This window comes from Chinchilla lanigera, unplaced genomic scaffold (assembly GCF_000276665.1).
Source record: "Chinchilla lanigera isolate Chin_1 unplaced genomic scaffold, ChiLan1.0 scaffold00028, whole genome shotgun sequence".
In the NCBI taxonomy this organism is placed as follows: Eukaryota; Metazoa; Chordata; class Mammalia; order Rodentia; family Chinchillidae; genus Chinchilla; species Chinchilla lanigera.
This window is the reverse complement of record NW_004955429.1, coordinates 12,527,473-12,545,273: the sequence shown is the minus strand read 5'-3', so window position 1 is coordinate 12,545,273 and position 17,801 is coordinate 12,527,473. Positions and strand designations below refer to the sequence as shown.

The window sequence follows — 17,801 nt, the reverse complement described above, 5'->3', positions numbered from 1 at the left end:
TATTATTATTGTTTGTCTCTAGACATCCATCCAGGCCTCATGAAATCATAGGCAGGGTTTTGGGGGGCAACTGAATCATGGATATGTGACACTTGCTCTTCGGTACATGATGCTGGATTAGCTCACTGATTGGTTTAACACAGTTCTAGATATGGCTGATGGAGCTGCATAGGAGGGAAGACCTACTCTTAGTCTGGGTGCACTATGAAATAGGCCTGTAGGTTGAATGAAATAAATGGGAAAACAGAAGAAAGGCTGCTGCCTCCTGCCTGCCACCCATGAAATCTTTCTCCTCCTCCTGATGCCTTTCCTTGGAACCAGCCAACTATGGACTGAAACCTCTACAAATGAACCTAAAATAAACCTTTCTTCTTTTACCTATTGGAAGTTGGTTATTTATCCCACCAGTGAGAAAGTAGTGAAGACACTCATGGAAGAAAATGTGGCATTTCAGCTTGTATAACTGATTTATTTCACTTATTATGATCTTAAAATGCATGCATTTTTCTACAAAGGACTGAAGTATATCTTTCTTCACAGAATAGTAATAGTCCATTCTATGTAAATAACACATTTTCTTTATCACCTCATCTGTCGATGAGCATATGGGTTACTCCCAAGTTTTAGTTATTATGATTATGCTGGAATAAACATTGATATGCATGTATCCCTGTAATATAATATCATTACCTCTTTCAGGAAGATACCAAGGGAGGAACTGTCAAAGGATATTTCTAGTTTTAGTTTTTTGAGGAACCTCTATTATGATTTCCATAATGATTTTAGGAGTTTACATTCCCACCACCCATAAGGAAAGTTTTCGTTTTCCCTTTAAGCTCATCAACATTTATTATTTGATTTCTTCATGTTGTCCATTGGTTTTGTGGAATGATGAAATCTTCTTTTTATTTTAATTTGTTTTTTCCCAGTGCTTAGTGATATTGCACATTTCTTCATGTGTTAATTAACAAATTCTGCTTATTTTTCTTTAATGTGTCTATTCATTTCAACGGACATTTTTATTGGGTCCTTTATTTTAGAAGAATCTATTTCTAAAAATTCTTTTTTTAAATTTTAAAAATAAAAGGAGGAAAACATTAACAGATAGACAACATTTTACAAAATAGCAAAAAAACAGTATAAACAAAACAGAGTTATGAACAAAGTGGGAGGAAATTAACAATGTTTGTTGTACTACATATTGATATCTTCAAAGTGGTTTCTCAGGAAAACAGAGACATGCCATATTGATCAATCAAGGACTCATTAACAGTTTCTTTCAGCAAAAAAATAGAAGACAGTAGAACAACTATGTTAGCTATCCTGTATATACATCCATACAAAATTTCTCCTTCTTTCCCTTCTCTTTTCCCACATCTCAGTTGCCCTTTACTCTTGAGCATTTTCCTATCATTTCACAATGTCTATCATACCTCCGAGTTAAATGAGCTCTTTCAGGTTTTACACTAGTGAGACAGTGCGGTGCTTTCACATGCAGGTCTGATTTATTTCACTTATGAATATGGTCTCTAGTTGTGACCATTTACCTATGAAAGCCTCGAGTTTATCTTTCTTTATAGCTAAGTAATATTCCATTCTATAAAAGTACCACAATTTTCTTACCCAATCTTTGGTGGATGGAAATTTGGGTTGCTTCCACAATCTAGCAATTACAAATTGTGCTGCTATGAACATAGGTGCACATATATTGCTGTGATATAATGTTTTTAGATCTTGTGAGAAAATACTCAGAAGGGGAATAGCTGGGTTGAATGGGACCTCTAGTCCTAGTTTTCTGAGGAATCTCCAAACTGATTTCCACAGTGGTTTCACCGGTCTGCATTCCCACCAGCAGTGGAGAAGGGTTCCTATTTCTCCATAGCTTTGCCAGCATTTGATACTGGTTGATTTCTTAATACTAGCCATTCTTCCTGGGATAAGGTGGAATCTCAATGTTGTTTTAATTTGCATTTCTCGAATGACTAATGATGTTGAACATTTTCTCATGTATTTATTTGTAATTTGTATTTCTTTATCTGAGAAGTGTGTGTTCATCTCGGCTGCCCATTTTTGGACTGGGTCACTGAATTTGGGGGTGCTAATATTTTTTAATTCTTTATATGTTCTAGATAGAACTCCTTTGTCTGAGGGACGTCAGCTAAAATTTTTCCCAAGTTTGTGGGTTTTCTTTTCATTCCACTGGTGATCTCTTTAGATGTGCAGAAACTTTTCAGTAGGATGAGATCCCAGTTGTTGATTGTATGAAGTGTTTCCCATGCAGTTTGGTTTTTGTTCATGAGTTCTCTGCCTACCCCTATGTCTTCAAGGTTTTTACCTACTTTCTCTCCCAATAATTTTAGTGTTTCTGTTTTCATATTGAGATCTGTGATCCATTTTGACTTTAGTTAGGTGCATGGTAGTAGACTTGTGTCTATTTTCAGTCTTTGGCAGGTGGCAAACCAATTTTTCCAGCACCATTTATTAAAGAGGCTATCGTTCTTCCAGTGCATTTGCTTTGCCCCTTTATCAAAGATTAGGTGGCTGAGTGTGTTTTTGGTGGTGCCTGTTTCTTCCAGTCTGTTCCATTGATCCTGAGGTCTGTTTTTTAGCCAGTACCAGGTTGATTCTCCTACATTACTGAACTGGTTACTAATTTTAAGAGCTTTTTTGTGTGTGGTTTGAGGGGGCCTGATATCTACAAGATCAATTCATCAGATCCCCCCAAACCACACAAAAAAACCTCTTAGAATTAGTAACTGATTCAGTCATGTAGCAGAATACAAAATCAACACAAAAATAGATAGCATTTCTCTTCACTAATAATTGACTAACTGAAAAACTAAGAAAAAATACCCTTAACAATAACATGAAGATGCTACTGTGAAGGGTTTGTTTCCCTAGTTTCTATCTCAGTGAATTTGTTGTTTGTGTACAGGAAAGTTACTGATTTTTGAATGCTGACTTTGTATCAAGTACTTAGGAATCAATTTAACAAAGAAAGTAAAAGGTCTATACATTGAAAACTACAGTACTCTGAAAAAAGAGATTGAAGAGGATATCAGAATGTGGAAAGATAGACCTTGCTTATGGATAGGAAGAAGCAACCTAGTGAACATGGCCATAGTCTCAAAATTGTTATACAGATTTCATGCATTCCTGACCAAAATACCATTAGTATACCTCACAGAAATAGAGAAAACATTCCTAAACTTCATTTGGAAACAGAAGAGACCTAGAATAGCAAAAACAATTGAAGGCAACAAAGGCGAGGCAGGAGGCATCACAATCTCTGACTTGAAATTATACTGCAAAGCCACCGTGACAAAATCAGCATGGTATTCTTAAAAAAACAGACCTGAAGATGAGTGGATCAGATTAGGAGATGCAGACACGACTACAAACACACTCAGTCACATTCTGTTTGAAAAAGGAGCCAAACACTCACTGGAGAAAGAAGCCTCTTTAATAATTGGTGCTGGGAAAACTGCTTTCCAAGTGCTTAAGACTAAAACTAGACCTATGTGCATCACCATGCACTAAACTTATATCAAAATGGATGAAAATTCTAAATATTAAAACAGAAGCACTAAATCCACTGATAGAAAATAGGCAAAAATCTTGAACACATAGGTGTAGGCAGAGAGTTTTTGAACAAAACCCAGGTTGCACCAGAAATACTTCAAAGAATCAACAACAGAGATTCATATTATTAAAAAGCTTTTGCACAACAAGAAAAATAATGAACAGAGTGAAAAAACAATCCACAGAGTGGGGAAAAAGTTTTAGTCACTTGTCCCACAGACAAAGGACTTATATCTAGAATATGTAAAGAATTGAAAAAATTCAGATGCAACAATTTCAAAGACTCAGTGCAAAAATGAGTACCTGAGATGAATATGCACTTCTCAGATGAAGAATTACAAGTGACAAATAAATATATGAAAAAAATATTGAACATGATTGGACAGTCGAGAGATAAAAATTAAAACAACCATGAGATTCTATCTCACTCCAGGGTGGGGTGGAGGTCTGAGACTGCATTTTGCTCCTCCTTGATTTTGTCATTTTTGAAAATCCTGAGGTTCCCCAGGCTGGGCATCACACCTTGGATGGTGCAGGGGGTGGGGCAAGGCTCCAGAAGCTCCCCAGGGCTCAGAATGGCCCCTGTGATGGTTTGTGTGTGGGCATAGCATGCCTCATCCGGGCTCCCAAAGCTGTCCATGTTTCAATGTGGTTCCTGTTTTGGTGTGGTGGGTCTGTGGGGCAAGGCTCACTAAGGCTCCCAAAGCTCCTCATTCATCCCACTCCAGAAAGAATGGTTACCATCAAGAATTCAACAAATAACATGTTGACAAGGTTGTGGGGAAAGGGAACTCTTCTTCACTAATGGTGGGAGTGCAGACTGGTGCAACCACTATGGAAATCAGTAGAGATTCCTCAAAAAAAAAAAAAATAGGATTACAAGTCCCATTTGATGCAACCATTTCCCTTCTGTGTATCTTCTCAAAAGAATTAAAAACTTCATACCACAGGGATATATGTGCATCCATGTTTATAGCAGCACAATTTGTAATAGCCAAATCTTGGAAACAACCTAAATGTTCATCAACTAGAAATGGATAAAAAATGTGGGCCTTTTATACACTGGAGTACCACTCCGCCATAAAGAAGAATCAATTTGAGACTTTTATAGGTAAATGGATGCAGTATGAGACCATGCTCTTAAGAGGAAAAAATTAGACTCATATGTGTAAACATTATATTGTCTGCTAGTTGTGAGAAACTGAAAAAATAAGGTTCAAAATGTACAATAGATATTGTGAAGTGGGAAGATTTTTTTTTCCCCTCCAGTACCGGGAATCGAACTCACGACATTGCACTTGCCAGGCAGGCACTGTGCTGCTGAGCTAAATCCCCAGCCACCAGGAAGAAATTATTCAAAAGACAAAAATGAACTAGATTGGAGGAAAGGGGAAAAGAAGGAAAGGACCAGGAAAAACCACCAAGATAGCTGTACCAGTAGTTTCTCTTAGTTCATTGAAAAGAAAGATTTGTGCTAATATTCTTTGGAGAATTTTTAATGCTCATATCTTGTACTCTGGGTAGGTAAAGATAACAATACACAACTTTTTAACTATTGTTATTCTATTATTTTTCTCTATGTTATTCTATTATTTTGTTACCAAATTTTGTTTTCTCTTTTCCCCATAAAATAAAAAAAGTAACACCAAGAAAATTTTTTTTTTGTTTGTTTGTTTTTTTCTTGTTTTTTTCTCCGGTACCGGGAACCGAACTCACGACCTTGCGCTTGCCAGGCAGGCGCTTTTGCCGCTGAGCTAAATCCCCAGCCCAACACCAAGAAAATTGAAATGCTTAGGAAATAACCTAAGAAATTGAAAGACCATTGAACAAAAACAGGAGTAGTCTAAAAAGGAAATTGAAGAGGACATCAGAAAATGGAAAGTTTAAAAAAAAAAGAGAATGGAAAGTTATTCCCTGTTTCTGGATGGGCACATCTAATGTAGTGAATATATTCCCAGTTCCAAAATAGATGTGGATATTTAATGCAATCTCAATCAAAATACCAGCACCTTTTTTCCAGAACTGGAGAAAAAAATCCTAAAATTGATGTGAAGCCAGAAGACAGCTAGAACATCAAGAACAATTCTTAACAAGAATAGCAGGAATCACGAACATACCAGACTTGAAGTTATATTTGAAAGCTACCTAAACAGCAAGGTACTGGAACTTTAAAAGATATGAGGATCAATGGAACAGAAGAGAGGATGCAGAAACAACCCCAAACAATTCAACTATTCCATATTTGACAAATGGTACAAAAACATACAGTGGGGGAAAGATAGCCTCTTTGGTAAATGGTGATGGGAAATCTACCAATTCACCTACACAAGGTTGAATCTAGACCCATATCTATCACTATGTACTAAACTAAAATCTAAATGGATCAAAGAATCAAATATTAAAACAGAAACAATCATTGTGATAAAAAATAAAATAGGTAACCCTCTTGAAATCATAAGGACTCTATAGGATGTTCTGAGTGGAAACCTGATTCTACAGGAAATAATCTTGAGAATCAATGAATGGGGTCATATGAAATTAAAAAGTTCTGCACAGTAAAATCCCCTGCAGAGTGGAAAGAAAAATCTACAGAATAGGAAAAAATTTGCCAGCTCTTCTTCAGACAGAGAAATAATATATACAACATATCAAGAATTAAAAAAAATTAGATTCCTCCAAAATAAAGGACCCAATCAAAAAAGGGCAAGTGACATGAACAGACACATTAAAGAAAAACAAGCAGAGTTTGTTAATTAACACATGAAGAAATGCTCAATATCACTGGTCACTGGAAAAAAGAAAATTAAAATAAAAAGGAGATCCCGCCATCCCACAAAACGAATGGACAATATGAAGAAATCAAATAATAAATATTGATGAGCCTAAAGGGGAAAAGAAAACCTTCTATATGGATGGTGGGAATGTAAACTCATGAAACCATTATGGAAATCTTTATGGAGGTGCCTCAAAAATCTAAAACTAGAAATACCATTTGACTGTTCATCCCTAGGTATCTTCCTGAAAGAGGTAATGATATATTACAGGGATACATACATATCAGTGTTTATACCAGCATAATTCATAGTAGCTAAAACTTGGGAGTAACCCATATGCTCATCGACAGATGAGGTGATAAAGAAAATGTGTTATTTACATAGAATGGACTATTACTATTCTGTGAAGAAAGATATACTTCAGTCCTTTGTAGAAAAATGCATGCATTTTAAGATCATAATAAGTGAAATAAATCAGTTATACAAGCTGAAATGCCACATTTTCTTCCATGAGTGTCTTCACTACTTTCTCACTGGTGGGATAAATAACCAACTTCCAATAGGTAAAAGAAGAAAGGTTTATTTTAGGTTCATTTGTAGAGGTTTCAGTCCATAGTTGGCTGGTTCCAAGGAAAGGCATCAGGAGGAGGAGAAAGATTTCATGGGTGGCAGGCAGGAGGCAGCAGCCTTTCTTCTGTTTTCCCATTTATTTCATTCAAACTACAGGCCTATTTCATAGTGCACCCAGACTAAGAGTGGATCTTCCCTCCTATGCAGCTCCACCAGCCATATCTAGAACTGTGTTAAACCAATCAGTGAGCTAATCCAGCATCATGTACTGAAAAGCGAGTGCCACGTATCCATGATTCAGTTACCCCCCAAATCCCTGTCTATGATTTCATGCGGCTTTGGATAGATGTCTGGAGACAAGCCATAATAATGGGAAACACGAATTATAAATAAAGAGCAAAGCAAAAATGGATAGCACGAAGAACACAGACAGATCCTTTACAAATGGGAAATGGATCAAAAGATGGTTGGCAGGTGGTAAGGAGGAAGAAAAAGAGAGAAAAAGGAAATAAGATGTGTTATGTACATGTACTAACTCTACCCAAGGATTGTAAACACCATGCTCTGCAAATATGTAATAATCAAGAGTAAATTGCAATGGAATATCAGACCAAACAATTCTAATCAGATGAATTATCAAAATGAAGCAAACTACCCCAATTAGACTGACTAAATTCTAAGCAATAACTAGAAACTCTCATTCACTGCTAGCAAGAATGCAAAGGAGTGCAGAAATTTTGAGAGAGATTCTGACAATTTCTGGCAAAATAAAATATACTCCTACCACAAGAACTCACAGCCATGCTGCTGGGAATTTAGCTAAATGAAATGACAATATAAATATACCAAATCCTGCAAAAGAAAGATTATACCATGTTGATTCACAAGTGTCAAAACTTGAGGGCAATTAAGATTTCCTTCAGTAGATGAATGGACAAATAACCTATACCACATGTAGATAAATGGAGCACTATTTGGCACTATCAAAAGGCAAGAACTATCAATTCAAGAGTGCCTAAAGATGAAGTCATATTACATGGATGTAATTTGAATGAAGTTCATAGGGTGTTATTCCAACTATAACATATGTGAAAAAGTCAAAAGTATAGACGGTGTACAAAAGTCAGTGCTTTCCTGGGGTTAGCAGGAGAGATGCCGCCATATGCAGAGGAGTAGTAGGGAAAGTAAACACTGTGATGGTGGATATATGTCATTATACCATCTTTGAAAAGTCATGGAATGTATAAAAGCAAGAACATGTCCATGTGTTAACTACAGACTCTGGAAGGGTTATGTAGGTTCACTGAATTGAAAAAATTAGTGTAAATATGTGGCTGGATGTTGCTTGTGGCAGAGGTGGTGCCCATATGGAGGCAGGTGCTCAGGAAATCTCTGCACATTTTGCAAAATTTCTCCATCAACCTAAACCTCCTGTATAAATAAATTTTACTTTTTCAAGTGAATATAAATGAAAAGTTTGTCAGAGAAAAATTGAGGGAGTAGCTTCCTAGAGTACTGCTTTGAAAGGTGTCCAGGTCTTCCGAAAGAATGCTGGATCTTAGGAAATATCTCAGGGGAAGCACATGCACCTTGTAACTATAACATCCCAGATTTCCAATAGAGTGCTGATTATATAGATTGGAAACTTAGAACCTCATGAATAAAGGCAGAATGTAAGAGAAGGATTAAACATGAAGCTTAACAAGAAACATAATTTTAATATTGTTAGTAGATCTAATACAAATGTGGTCGTCCAAAATTTAAAGATCCAACCTGTATTTGGGGAGTATAACTATAGGTAAAAAAAAATTAGTGATAACAATGATACTAAAAGAGGAAGGGGTTAGGAATACTGTCAGGTACCTGCCCTATCAGTGAAGTGTTATGGTGTCATTTGAAAGTAACTTGCATCAGTTGTAAATGACTATTTCACATTCTAAGTCTACTAATAAAACAAATAAAAATTGCTAATGATTGACAAGTAATACAACAATATAAAGTGCTCAATTACATAAGACAAATTATGAATGGGAGAGAAAACAAAGCACAACAATGAATAAACGAATGCAAAGTGGTAGATATTCATTTAAGTGTATAATATACAGTTTAAAAATCAATGGTTCTAAGAACCTATTAAAACATACCAACTACCATAAAGCATTGAAAACAGCAAATAATGTCTTTTTAAAAGAAAACTACTCTAAATATAATGAAACGGAAGTTAACAGCCAGTTTGGATTAGGGAAATATATGCAATCACAACACTAATCAAAATATAAGGAGAAACTGAATGAATTCCAAACAAATTTTAGAGCAAGGAAGATCTTCAAGGATGAAGAAGGGCATCACATAAAGGAAAGGGGTTCAGTCCAGAGGAATTGACATCAGTCCCTCGTGTGTATGCAGCTAATTACAGAATACCAATATACATGAAGGAAACCTAATGCAAATGCAATCGAGGAGATATTTATTCATGTTAGAGTTTAAGACTTCAGTAGCCTTCAGTCATGAATGAACAGTTACAGGAGGAATACCCTCAATAAGGAAGTTCTCTAGATGGTCAATCAACTGGATCTAATTGGCATTTAGACAAGACTCTCATCCAACGAGGCCAGAGCACACATTTTTCTCAAGTTCACAAGGAACATTCACAGGGAGAGAGCACAGTCTAATACACTGAGTTAGTAGGAACACCTTCCAAAAATTTCAAAAACAGAAACTTTACAATCCATACCACAGAACTCTAATGAAATAAATCTTGAAATCAGTAACATGGACAATGGGTGAACTCTCAGATAGTTGGAAGTTACACAGCTCACTCTATGATACATATGGGTGAAGAAGAAATCTCAAGTCATTCAAAACTATTTTTAATAAAACAGAATGGGAACCCATCTCAGCAAAATCTATGATATGCAGTAAATTCAGCCCCTGCAGGTAATTTGTGTTTTTTTCTTTCTTTTTTTCTGGTACCAGGAATAGAACTCATGACCTTGCGCTTTAACCGCATCTTTATTATCCTTGTAAATATGATAAGAAATTGTTCACAAGGAAAGCACTGCTAGGGAGGTAGGAGCGGGAAAGGAAGGAAGGGAATAGAAAAAAATGAGGAAGGAAGCATGAAATTAAAACAAAGCAAGGAGCTGAAGAGGAGTTGAAGGAAGGGGAGGAGATTGGAAAATAAAGAGGAATCAAGATATACCACATACAGATACAAATTTCCTATGATGAATGTGATCATTATGTATAACTACATTGTACCACCAAAATTAATAAAAATGAATATCTAATGTAATTTTGTCATATAATGCTACTTGATATTAACAGTTATTATAAGCAAATAAAACATAACTTAAAATACTTGATTCAACAGCTTTTCTCCCAGATTTTCTGTTTGTGTATTGTTTTCTCCAGCTGTGACTACTAGGCCCATGTCATAGCAACTAATACATTTTCCTTCAAACATTTCTAAAAAAATCTTTCAAGGATCTCTCAAACCTGGGCAGAGGTCCCAGTTAGATGTAAGAAAGGCAACAGTGTGAACCAAGCTTCCGGACAGGTCATTGGAGGGGAATAAATAACCACCATTCTCAAAGCATGCGTTAGAGCTGTCCGTGGTACTGGCCACTTGTAGCTCTTCTTTTTTTTTTTTTTTTTTTTTATTTTAAGGATAAAAGGAGGGCTCTTCTTGAAGGTGGCATCACAGAAGATGAGAGATTACTCAGGGTCAATGTCCAGTTTACAGCTCAACAAGGAACAGAAGGGCTGCCTTGATCAAGACCCCCCAGCGTGAGAGAATCTCAGGAGAAATAAATCCTGAAGTGACGCTTCTATGACTTTTTATTGATAGAAGCAGAAAACAGGGATAAAGGACAAAACGAGTTCATGTAGGGGAGCGAGGAAAGAGAGGGTAGTCTGTTACATAACTGACTTTGATGATTCGCTGCATTTTGTTTCCAGTATCTATGTGTTTTGGTTACTTTTCTCTCGTTGGTGAGGCAAAATACCCAATGCCCCAAATTAAGGAAGGAAAGGTTTATTTAGCTTACAGTTTTTGGAGGTTTCAGTCCATACTTGGCTGGCTCCGAGGCAAAAGATAGCAAAGCAACAAGAGCAAAGGGGGGAACAGCAGCTGAACAGCAAAGCAGCCAGAGCAAAAGGGAGGAATCGCTGCAAGCAGCCTCTTTTCCTCCCTTACATTGTAAACAGGCTACCCCCACCTAAGGGGCGTGCAGCTCTCACATAATCTCCATGCTCTCCTCTTCCACAGGCTCAGGATGTATTCAAAGTAAGCACCCTGGCTTCCTGCTGAGTCACTTAGCCAAACCTCTAGACTCCCCAGGTTGACACAATATATCAATCATAGCACTACGTGAATCTACTTGTGTCCATATTAATCAGTGAAATTAGTCTTCAGTTAATTTTTTTTGTTTGAATCCTTGTCTGTTTTGGAATCAGAGTAGTCACAGTTCCCAGGAGTGACTCTGTGAGTTCTACTTCCTTTATGTTTTATTGAAACTTTTTGAGGAGTAATAGTGTTAAAGCTTCATTGAGGGTTTTGTAGAATTCATCAGTGATCTCATTCAGACTTGAGCACTTCTTCATTGATAGATTTTTCATTACTGCTTCAATTTCACTGGCTGTCATTGGCTTATTCAGGGTTTTTAAGTCTTCTTGCTTCAATTTTGAGAATTTAGAAATACCTGGGAATGCATTTATTTCTTCTGAATACTCCAATTTAGTGGTGTACATATTTGTGAAGTATTTATTAATAATATTTTCTATTTCAGTAGTGTCCATTGTGACTTCATCTTTTTCATTGGTGCTTGATCATTTTGTATATTTTCTCTCCTGTTGTTACTTACATTGGCTAGGTGTTTGTCTATTTTGGTTGTTCTTTCAAAGATACAACCCCTTGATTTATTGATTTTTTTTTGTATTTTTATCATATCAATTCACTGAATTCTGCTTTTTTCTTCATACTTTGTTTCTACTAAATTTGAGCTTGCATTGTGTTTTTTTTTCTAGGACAATGAAGGACATTGTTAGGTTTTTAATTTTTTTTCTTATTTTAAAAGAAGAAAAAAAACATAATTTCTTCAGTGTGGTGATTCCTCAAAAAACTAGGATTAGAGGTCCCATTAAACCCAGCCCTTCCCCTTCTGGGTATTTTTCCAAAAGAATAAAAACATCATGCCAGAATGATCTATATACACACATGTTTATAGCAGCACAATGTGTAATAGCTAAATCTTGGAAACATCCCAAATGCCCATCAGCCAAGGAATGGATAAAAAGATGTGGTATTTCTATAAAATGGAGTATTACTCAGCTATAAAGAAGGATAACCTCGAGGCTTTGTAGGTAAATGGATGCAACTATAGAGCATAGTTATAAGTGAAACAAATCAGATTCGCATGTGTGAACATTGTATTATCTCCCTAGTGTAAGAAATTGAAAGTGTAAATGAGATCCACAATGTGTAAGAGAGGCTGGAAATATAGCTCAATAGCATAGAACCTTCCTGGCAATTGTGAAGCCTTGAGCTGTCTTTCTGGCACCAAAGGAAAGCAAACGATGAAACAACAGAAACAAAATGTACAATAGATACTGAGAAAGGAAAAGAAACGCCTCAAAAGGAAAGAACAACTGGGATGGGGAAAGGGAAAAAAAAGGAAGGGAAAGAAAATATATATACATAAAAATACATATATATATGATAGCTGAGATAATTCTACTACTTTCTATTAATTCATTTAAAGGAACCTTTTGTGCTTATACTCTTTGATCAATTTTGCATACCTACATTTTATAATCTGAGCAACTACTTTGAAGATAACAATATGAAATATAATAACAATTGATAATTTCCTGGTATCTTGTTTTGAAATTCTATATCATTGTTTTTATTGTTTTATCTCATTAACATAAAAAATAGAACTTGAGAACAAGATAACAGTAAAGTAAAACTAATGAATACATTGCACATTGTGTTTTAAAAATTTTATTTTTATTTTTTAATTTTATTTTTAGAGATAAAAGAACCAAAACATATTAATGAACATATAGACAGAAATGAAACAACATAAAAACAATAAAAATAATACAGAATTTCAGATGAGGTGAAAAGAAATTAACAATGGTTGCTGTATTATGTACTGTTATCTTCATATTGGTTACTCCAATAAACAAATACAGACATGTAAGAATGATCAAACAATTAAATATCAAAAGTTACTTTTAAGAAAGCAATAGAAATTAATAGTAGAATTATTCCAGCGATATTGTACATATATATATATATATATTTTTCCCTTTCTTCTTTATTTTCCCCTTTCCCTCATCCCAATTGTTCTTTCCTTTTGAACAGTTTTTTTTTCCCTTTCTCACTATCTATTATACCTTTTAGATTTCATTTACTCTTTCAGGTTGTTATCCTAGGGAGACAATATGATGTTTACACATGTGAGTCTAATTTATTTCACTTATGCGTATGGTCTCTAGTGGCAACCATTTAATTATAAAAGCCTCGAGTTTATCTTTCTTTATAGCTGAGAAGTATTCCGTTATATAAAAATACCACAGTTTTTTTTATCCATTCCTCAGTTGATGGGAATTTGGGTTGTTTCCATGACTTAACTATTACAAATTGTGCTACTATAAACATGGGTGCACGTATATTGTTGTGGTATGACGTTTTTAGTTCTTCTGGAAAAATACCCAGAAGAGGAATAGCTGGGTTGAATGGGACCTCTAATCCTGTTTGACTGAGAAATCTTCAGATTGATTTCCACAATGGAGAATAAAAACATAATAATAAATTAGAAATTATATAGAATTTCACTAGAAAAGATGATAGGAATTCAGCTATGTTTATTATATTCCATATTGTTATCTTCAAAGTAGTTGTTCAGATTACCAGATACAAGCATGAAAAATTGGTAAAAAAATTAAAAAAAAAAAACAAAATTTAAGAATGAACTGTTCCTTTCAATGGACCAGTAGAAATCAGCAGTACAATTATCCCAGCTAGCCTGTATATATACATATATATTTTTTCTCTTCCTTCTTACATTGCATATTGTTATCTTCAGAGTAGTTACTCTAGGTACAAGATATAGGCACTAGATATTGTCCAAACAATACTAGCACAAGCATATCTTTACAGTGAACTTAGAGAAACTAGCAGTGTAACTATCTTAACTATCACACACACACACACACACACATATATATTTATAGCACCACTTATAAAAGATATATATATATCTGGAACAACCAGCACCACTTATTATATTATAATATATATTATTGTAATGTATACTATTATCCACATTATATATTATTATTATTATAATAAATTAGAATTACATAATAATATATAATATTGCAATTATACTATATTATATATTATCAGTAATTATTGCATATTATTATATATGGTAATATGATATATTGTATAATTTTATATTAAGATAATATAAAATATATTTTAATAATATAAAATATCATACGTATTTTTATCCATAAATGTTTGTGCTGTAACAACCAATAATATATACATAAACATCTTTAATAAGTGGTACCAGAACAACTGGTTTTCCACATGCCCAAGACTAAAACTAGATGCATGTCTATCACCATGTACTAAAGTCAAAATGGTCCAAGGATCTAAATATTAAAAAAGAAGCACTAAATCTAGTGGAAGAGAAAATAGGTAGAAATCTTAAAGATATAGGTGTAGGAAGAGACTTCATGAATAAAACCCAGGCCCCATGGGAAATACTACAAGAATCAACAAATGGGATCTCACTTTACTAAAAAGTATTTGCACAACAAAAGAGATCACCAAAAGAATGAAAAGACAAACCATAGAATGGGAAAAGTTATAGCCAGTTATCCCTCAGACAAGGGACTTATATCTAGAACATATAAAGAATTGAAAAAAATCAGGTCCCAAAATTCAAAGACCCAATCCAAAATATAGACATCTGAGATGAATGCACACTATTCAGATGAGGAAATACAAATGGCAAATAAATATATGGAAAAATTTTAGATTACTTTTTGCACTCATTGTCTGTGTTGATTTTGGGGTTATTTTTGCAAGGGGAACAATATAATACAGGACACATACTTTATATGATTATTTATAATAGTCACCCAAAGATTGATATACAAAAGAGTGCAGGAAATTTGTCCACAAACTATAGACCAAGATATTATAAATAGGAAAAGAATTGCTCAAAGGAAGGAACAACTGGGATGAGAGAAAGAAGAAAAAGAAAGAAGGAAGGAAGGCTATATATATATATATATATACATGTACATATATGGGTAGCTGGAATAACTACTGCTTATGTCTGGTGCTTTATTGATATTATGAATAGGAAAAAAGTTGCTCAAAGGAAGGAACAACTGGGATGAGAGAAAGAAGAAAAAGAAAGAAGGAAGGAAGGCTATATATATATATTTATGTATATGTGTATATATGGATAGCTGGAATAACTACTGCTCATGTCTGGTGCTTTATTGAAATGAAGAGTGAATGCTTAAAATTTTTTATATTTTAACCAATTTTGCGTGCTTATATCTGGTATTCTGAGCAACTGGTTTGAAGACAACAATATGCAGAACAATCACTGGTGAATTCCTACCATCTTGTCTAGTGAAACTCTGTATCATCTCTAATGTTTTTTAATAATTATTTTTATCTTTTTATTTTCTTTAATGGTTTGAACAATCTTCCATTCTTACATCTGGTAATCTGAGCAACTTTACTGAAGATAATAATATGTAATATAATAGCCATTGTTAATTCCTATCATTTTGTTTTGAAACCCTGTATCATTTTTAATGTTCTTGCTTTGTTTATTTATGTCTGTGATGTTGGTATTTTACTATTGTTCTCTTTTTACTACTCTCTTTAAAATAAAAAAATTGGTTATTAAAGTAATCCCCATGTTTATCAAGGATACATCTTTATGTATCATTCTGTTTGAGTTTAATACATTTTCTGAAGATTCTCTGTAATCAAGTTAACATTATAAGGGAATAGCGTATAAGCTGATAGATAGCAAGAAGTCTCTGCATATTGTCTTTTAGCACTTTTGATTTAGTGCAATACCTTCTTCTGGCTTCTTTTGGCCCTGGTCTTTGCCAAAATCATCAGTGCTCCACCTCTATAACATACATCTTGCTCTTTAGTGTTCGATGCTGCATAGGAGCACCAGTTCATATCAACATCACTGGAACACAAGCCTTATTCTTCAAAGATTTGTAGTGATAATGCGAAGACATTAAAGTAAATTTGTTTAAGAGAAAACATGAAACTACATATATTTCAAAGATGCAAGAGAAATTCCAAGTATTTAGTGATCTGGAAATTATACCTCAGGATGGAAATACTGGAAAATTCATAGCCTTTTCCACATGGATGTTAAGCACTCAGTCATCCGTTTTTCAGTGCTCATCAGCACAAAAGGACAGATTGTGGCATAAGCATTGCCCACAAGCATCTGGACACAAAGGCTAATTAGTTCATTATGCCACAGTGTTGCACGGGATGAGAAAGTAGCACAGTCTGAAATGTACATGAGCATAAAGAAACCCATGAGCTGCAGGATGCTCCAAGTGGCTTTTTCTTCTGGGGATGCTTTTGGAGAAAGGTAGGTGCTGTGAAGGTGCTGGAACTGCCTCTTATGCCTGTACAACAGGCTCACCATGTATCCACTTGAGAGAGCCATCAGCCCTATAAAGGAGATATCCTGAATGTTCACCAATGACAAAAATACGTACTTGAACAAGTAACTAATTGGCCACTGAGAGCAGGATTCAGTGACAAACACGAGACTGTGTGAGGTCACATTGGGGGTGGCATCAATGGAGACTAAGAAACGAGTATTCAGGATCATATTGAAGACCCATAAAAACACAAGGCAACATGGGTAGTGATGTGAGGATTTATGTTTGAATTTTGTCAAACAAGAGTTTCTGGGACTTAGGGTGATGGCCTGGAGGACGCTCAGTAGGCAGGTGGTACAGATGGAGAGGGACCTCATCAACCTGTGCATGTAGATAACCAATTTACACATGAGGCCATCCAACCAACCCTGAAACTCAAAAGTGTCTGCAGCTATGAAGCCCATGGTTACCAGCATCACCAGATGGATCAGGGCCAGGTGTGCGATAGTGAGGTCCAGGGGCTTGGGCCTGTGCCTGAGGAGAAATGTGAGGCTGTGGAACAGAAGCAGGACAGTGTTGGCTGAGATCCCAATGGTGATTTCAAAGAAAACTGCGCTTCTCACATCAAAAAACCTGGAAAATGTTCTCTTCCTTTTCACCATCATAGCAAGAAAAAAAGCAATAGAAGTCTGAGGAAAGATGGAAGAAGAATTATTTATCAGAAATGCCACCATCATCATCTTGCCCAAAGCTGTGCCTTCATCAGAACATTGGAATTCTCCCCATGCATCCTTTTCCCTTCAGAGCTCACCTTTGCCGATGAAAGGATGATTATGAGTCTCACTTCAGGGGCCCCACAGCACCTCTGAGAAAAGTGTCACATGTGGAGAAGGTGTTTCCATGTTTCTGTTTCAGTTTTTAGTTTTCATCATCAGGCACAATATCCTACTTGTCTTTGTATCTACAGAAAGTAGAGGAAGTGCTAGCTACATAGTAAGAGCTCTACTTATTTTTTGAAGGTTGTGAGAGGAGATTTGCCTACATCTGAAATTAAGATCCTTTCAAGCAGTAAATGTCCATGGGATAGGCATACACAGTTATGTAATGGCAGTGACATCTTACTTCTGGTATATTGCTGGACAAAATATTTATAGAGAACAAATATTTCTTAGTGTATTCTGAAATGAAATG

General features: G+C 35.3%; 1 protein-coding gene across 1 annotated transcript; it reads right to left on the bottom strand.

Annotated features, from left to right (window-relative positions):
* Window positions 1–16,342: 16,342 nt before the first annotated feature.
* LOC102019722 (vomeronasal type-1 receptor 90-like) lies at window positions 16,343–17,272 on the bottom strand. Its single transcript, XM_005387253.1, has one exon. It carries the CDS (start codon window positions 17,270–17,272, stop codon window positions 16,343–16,345), a length of 930 nt encoding a protein of 309 aa, XP_005387310.1.
* Between the last annotated feature and the right edge of the window lie 529 nt (window positions 17,273–17,801).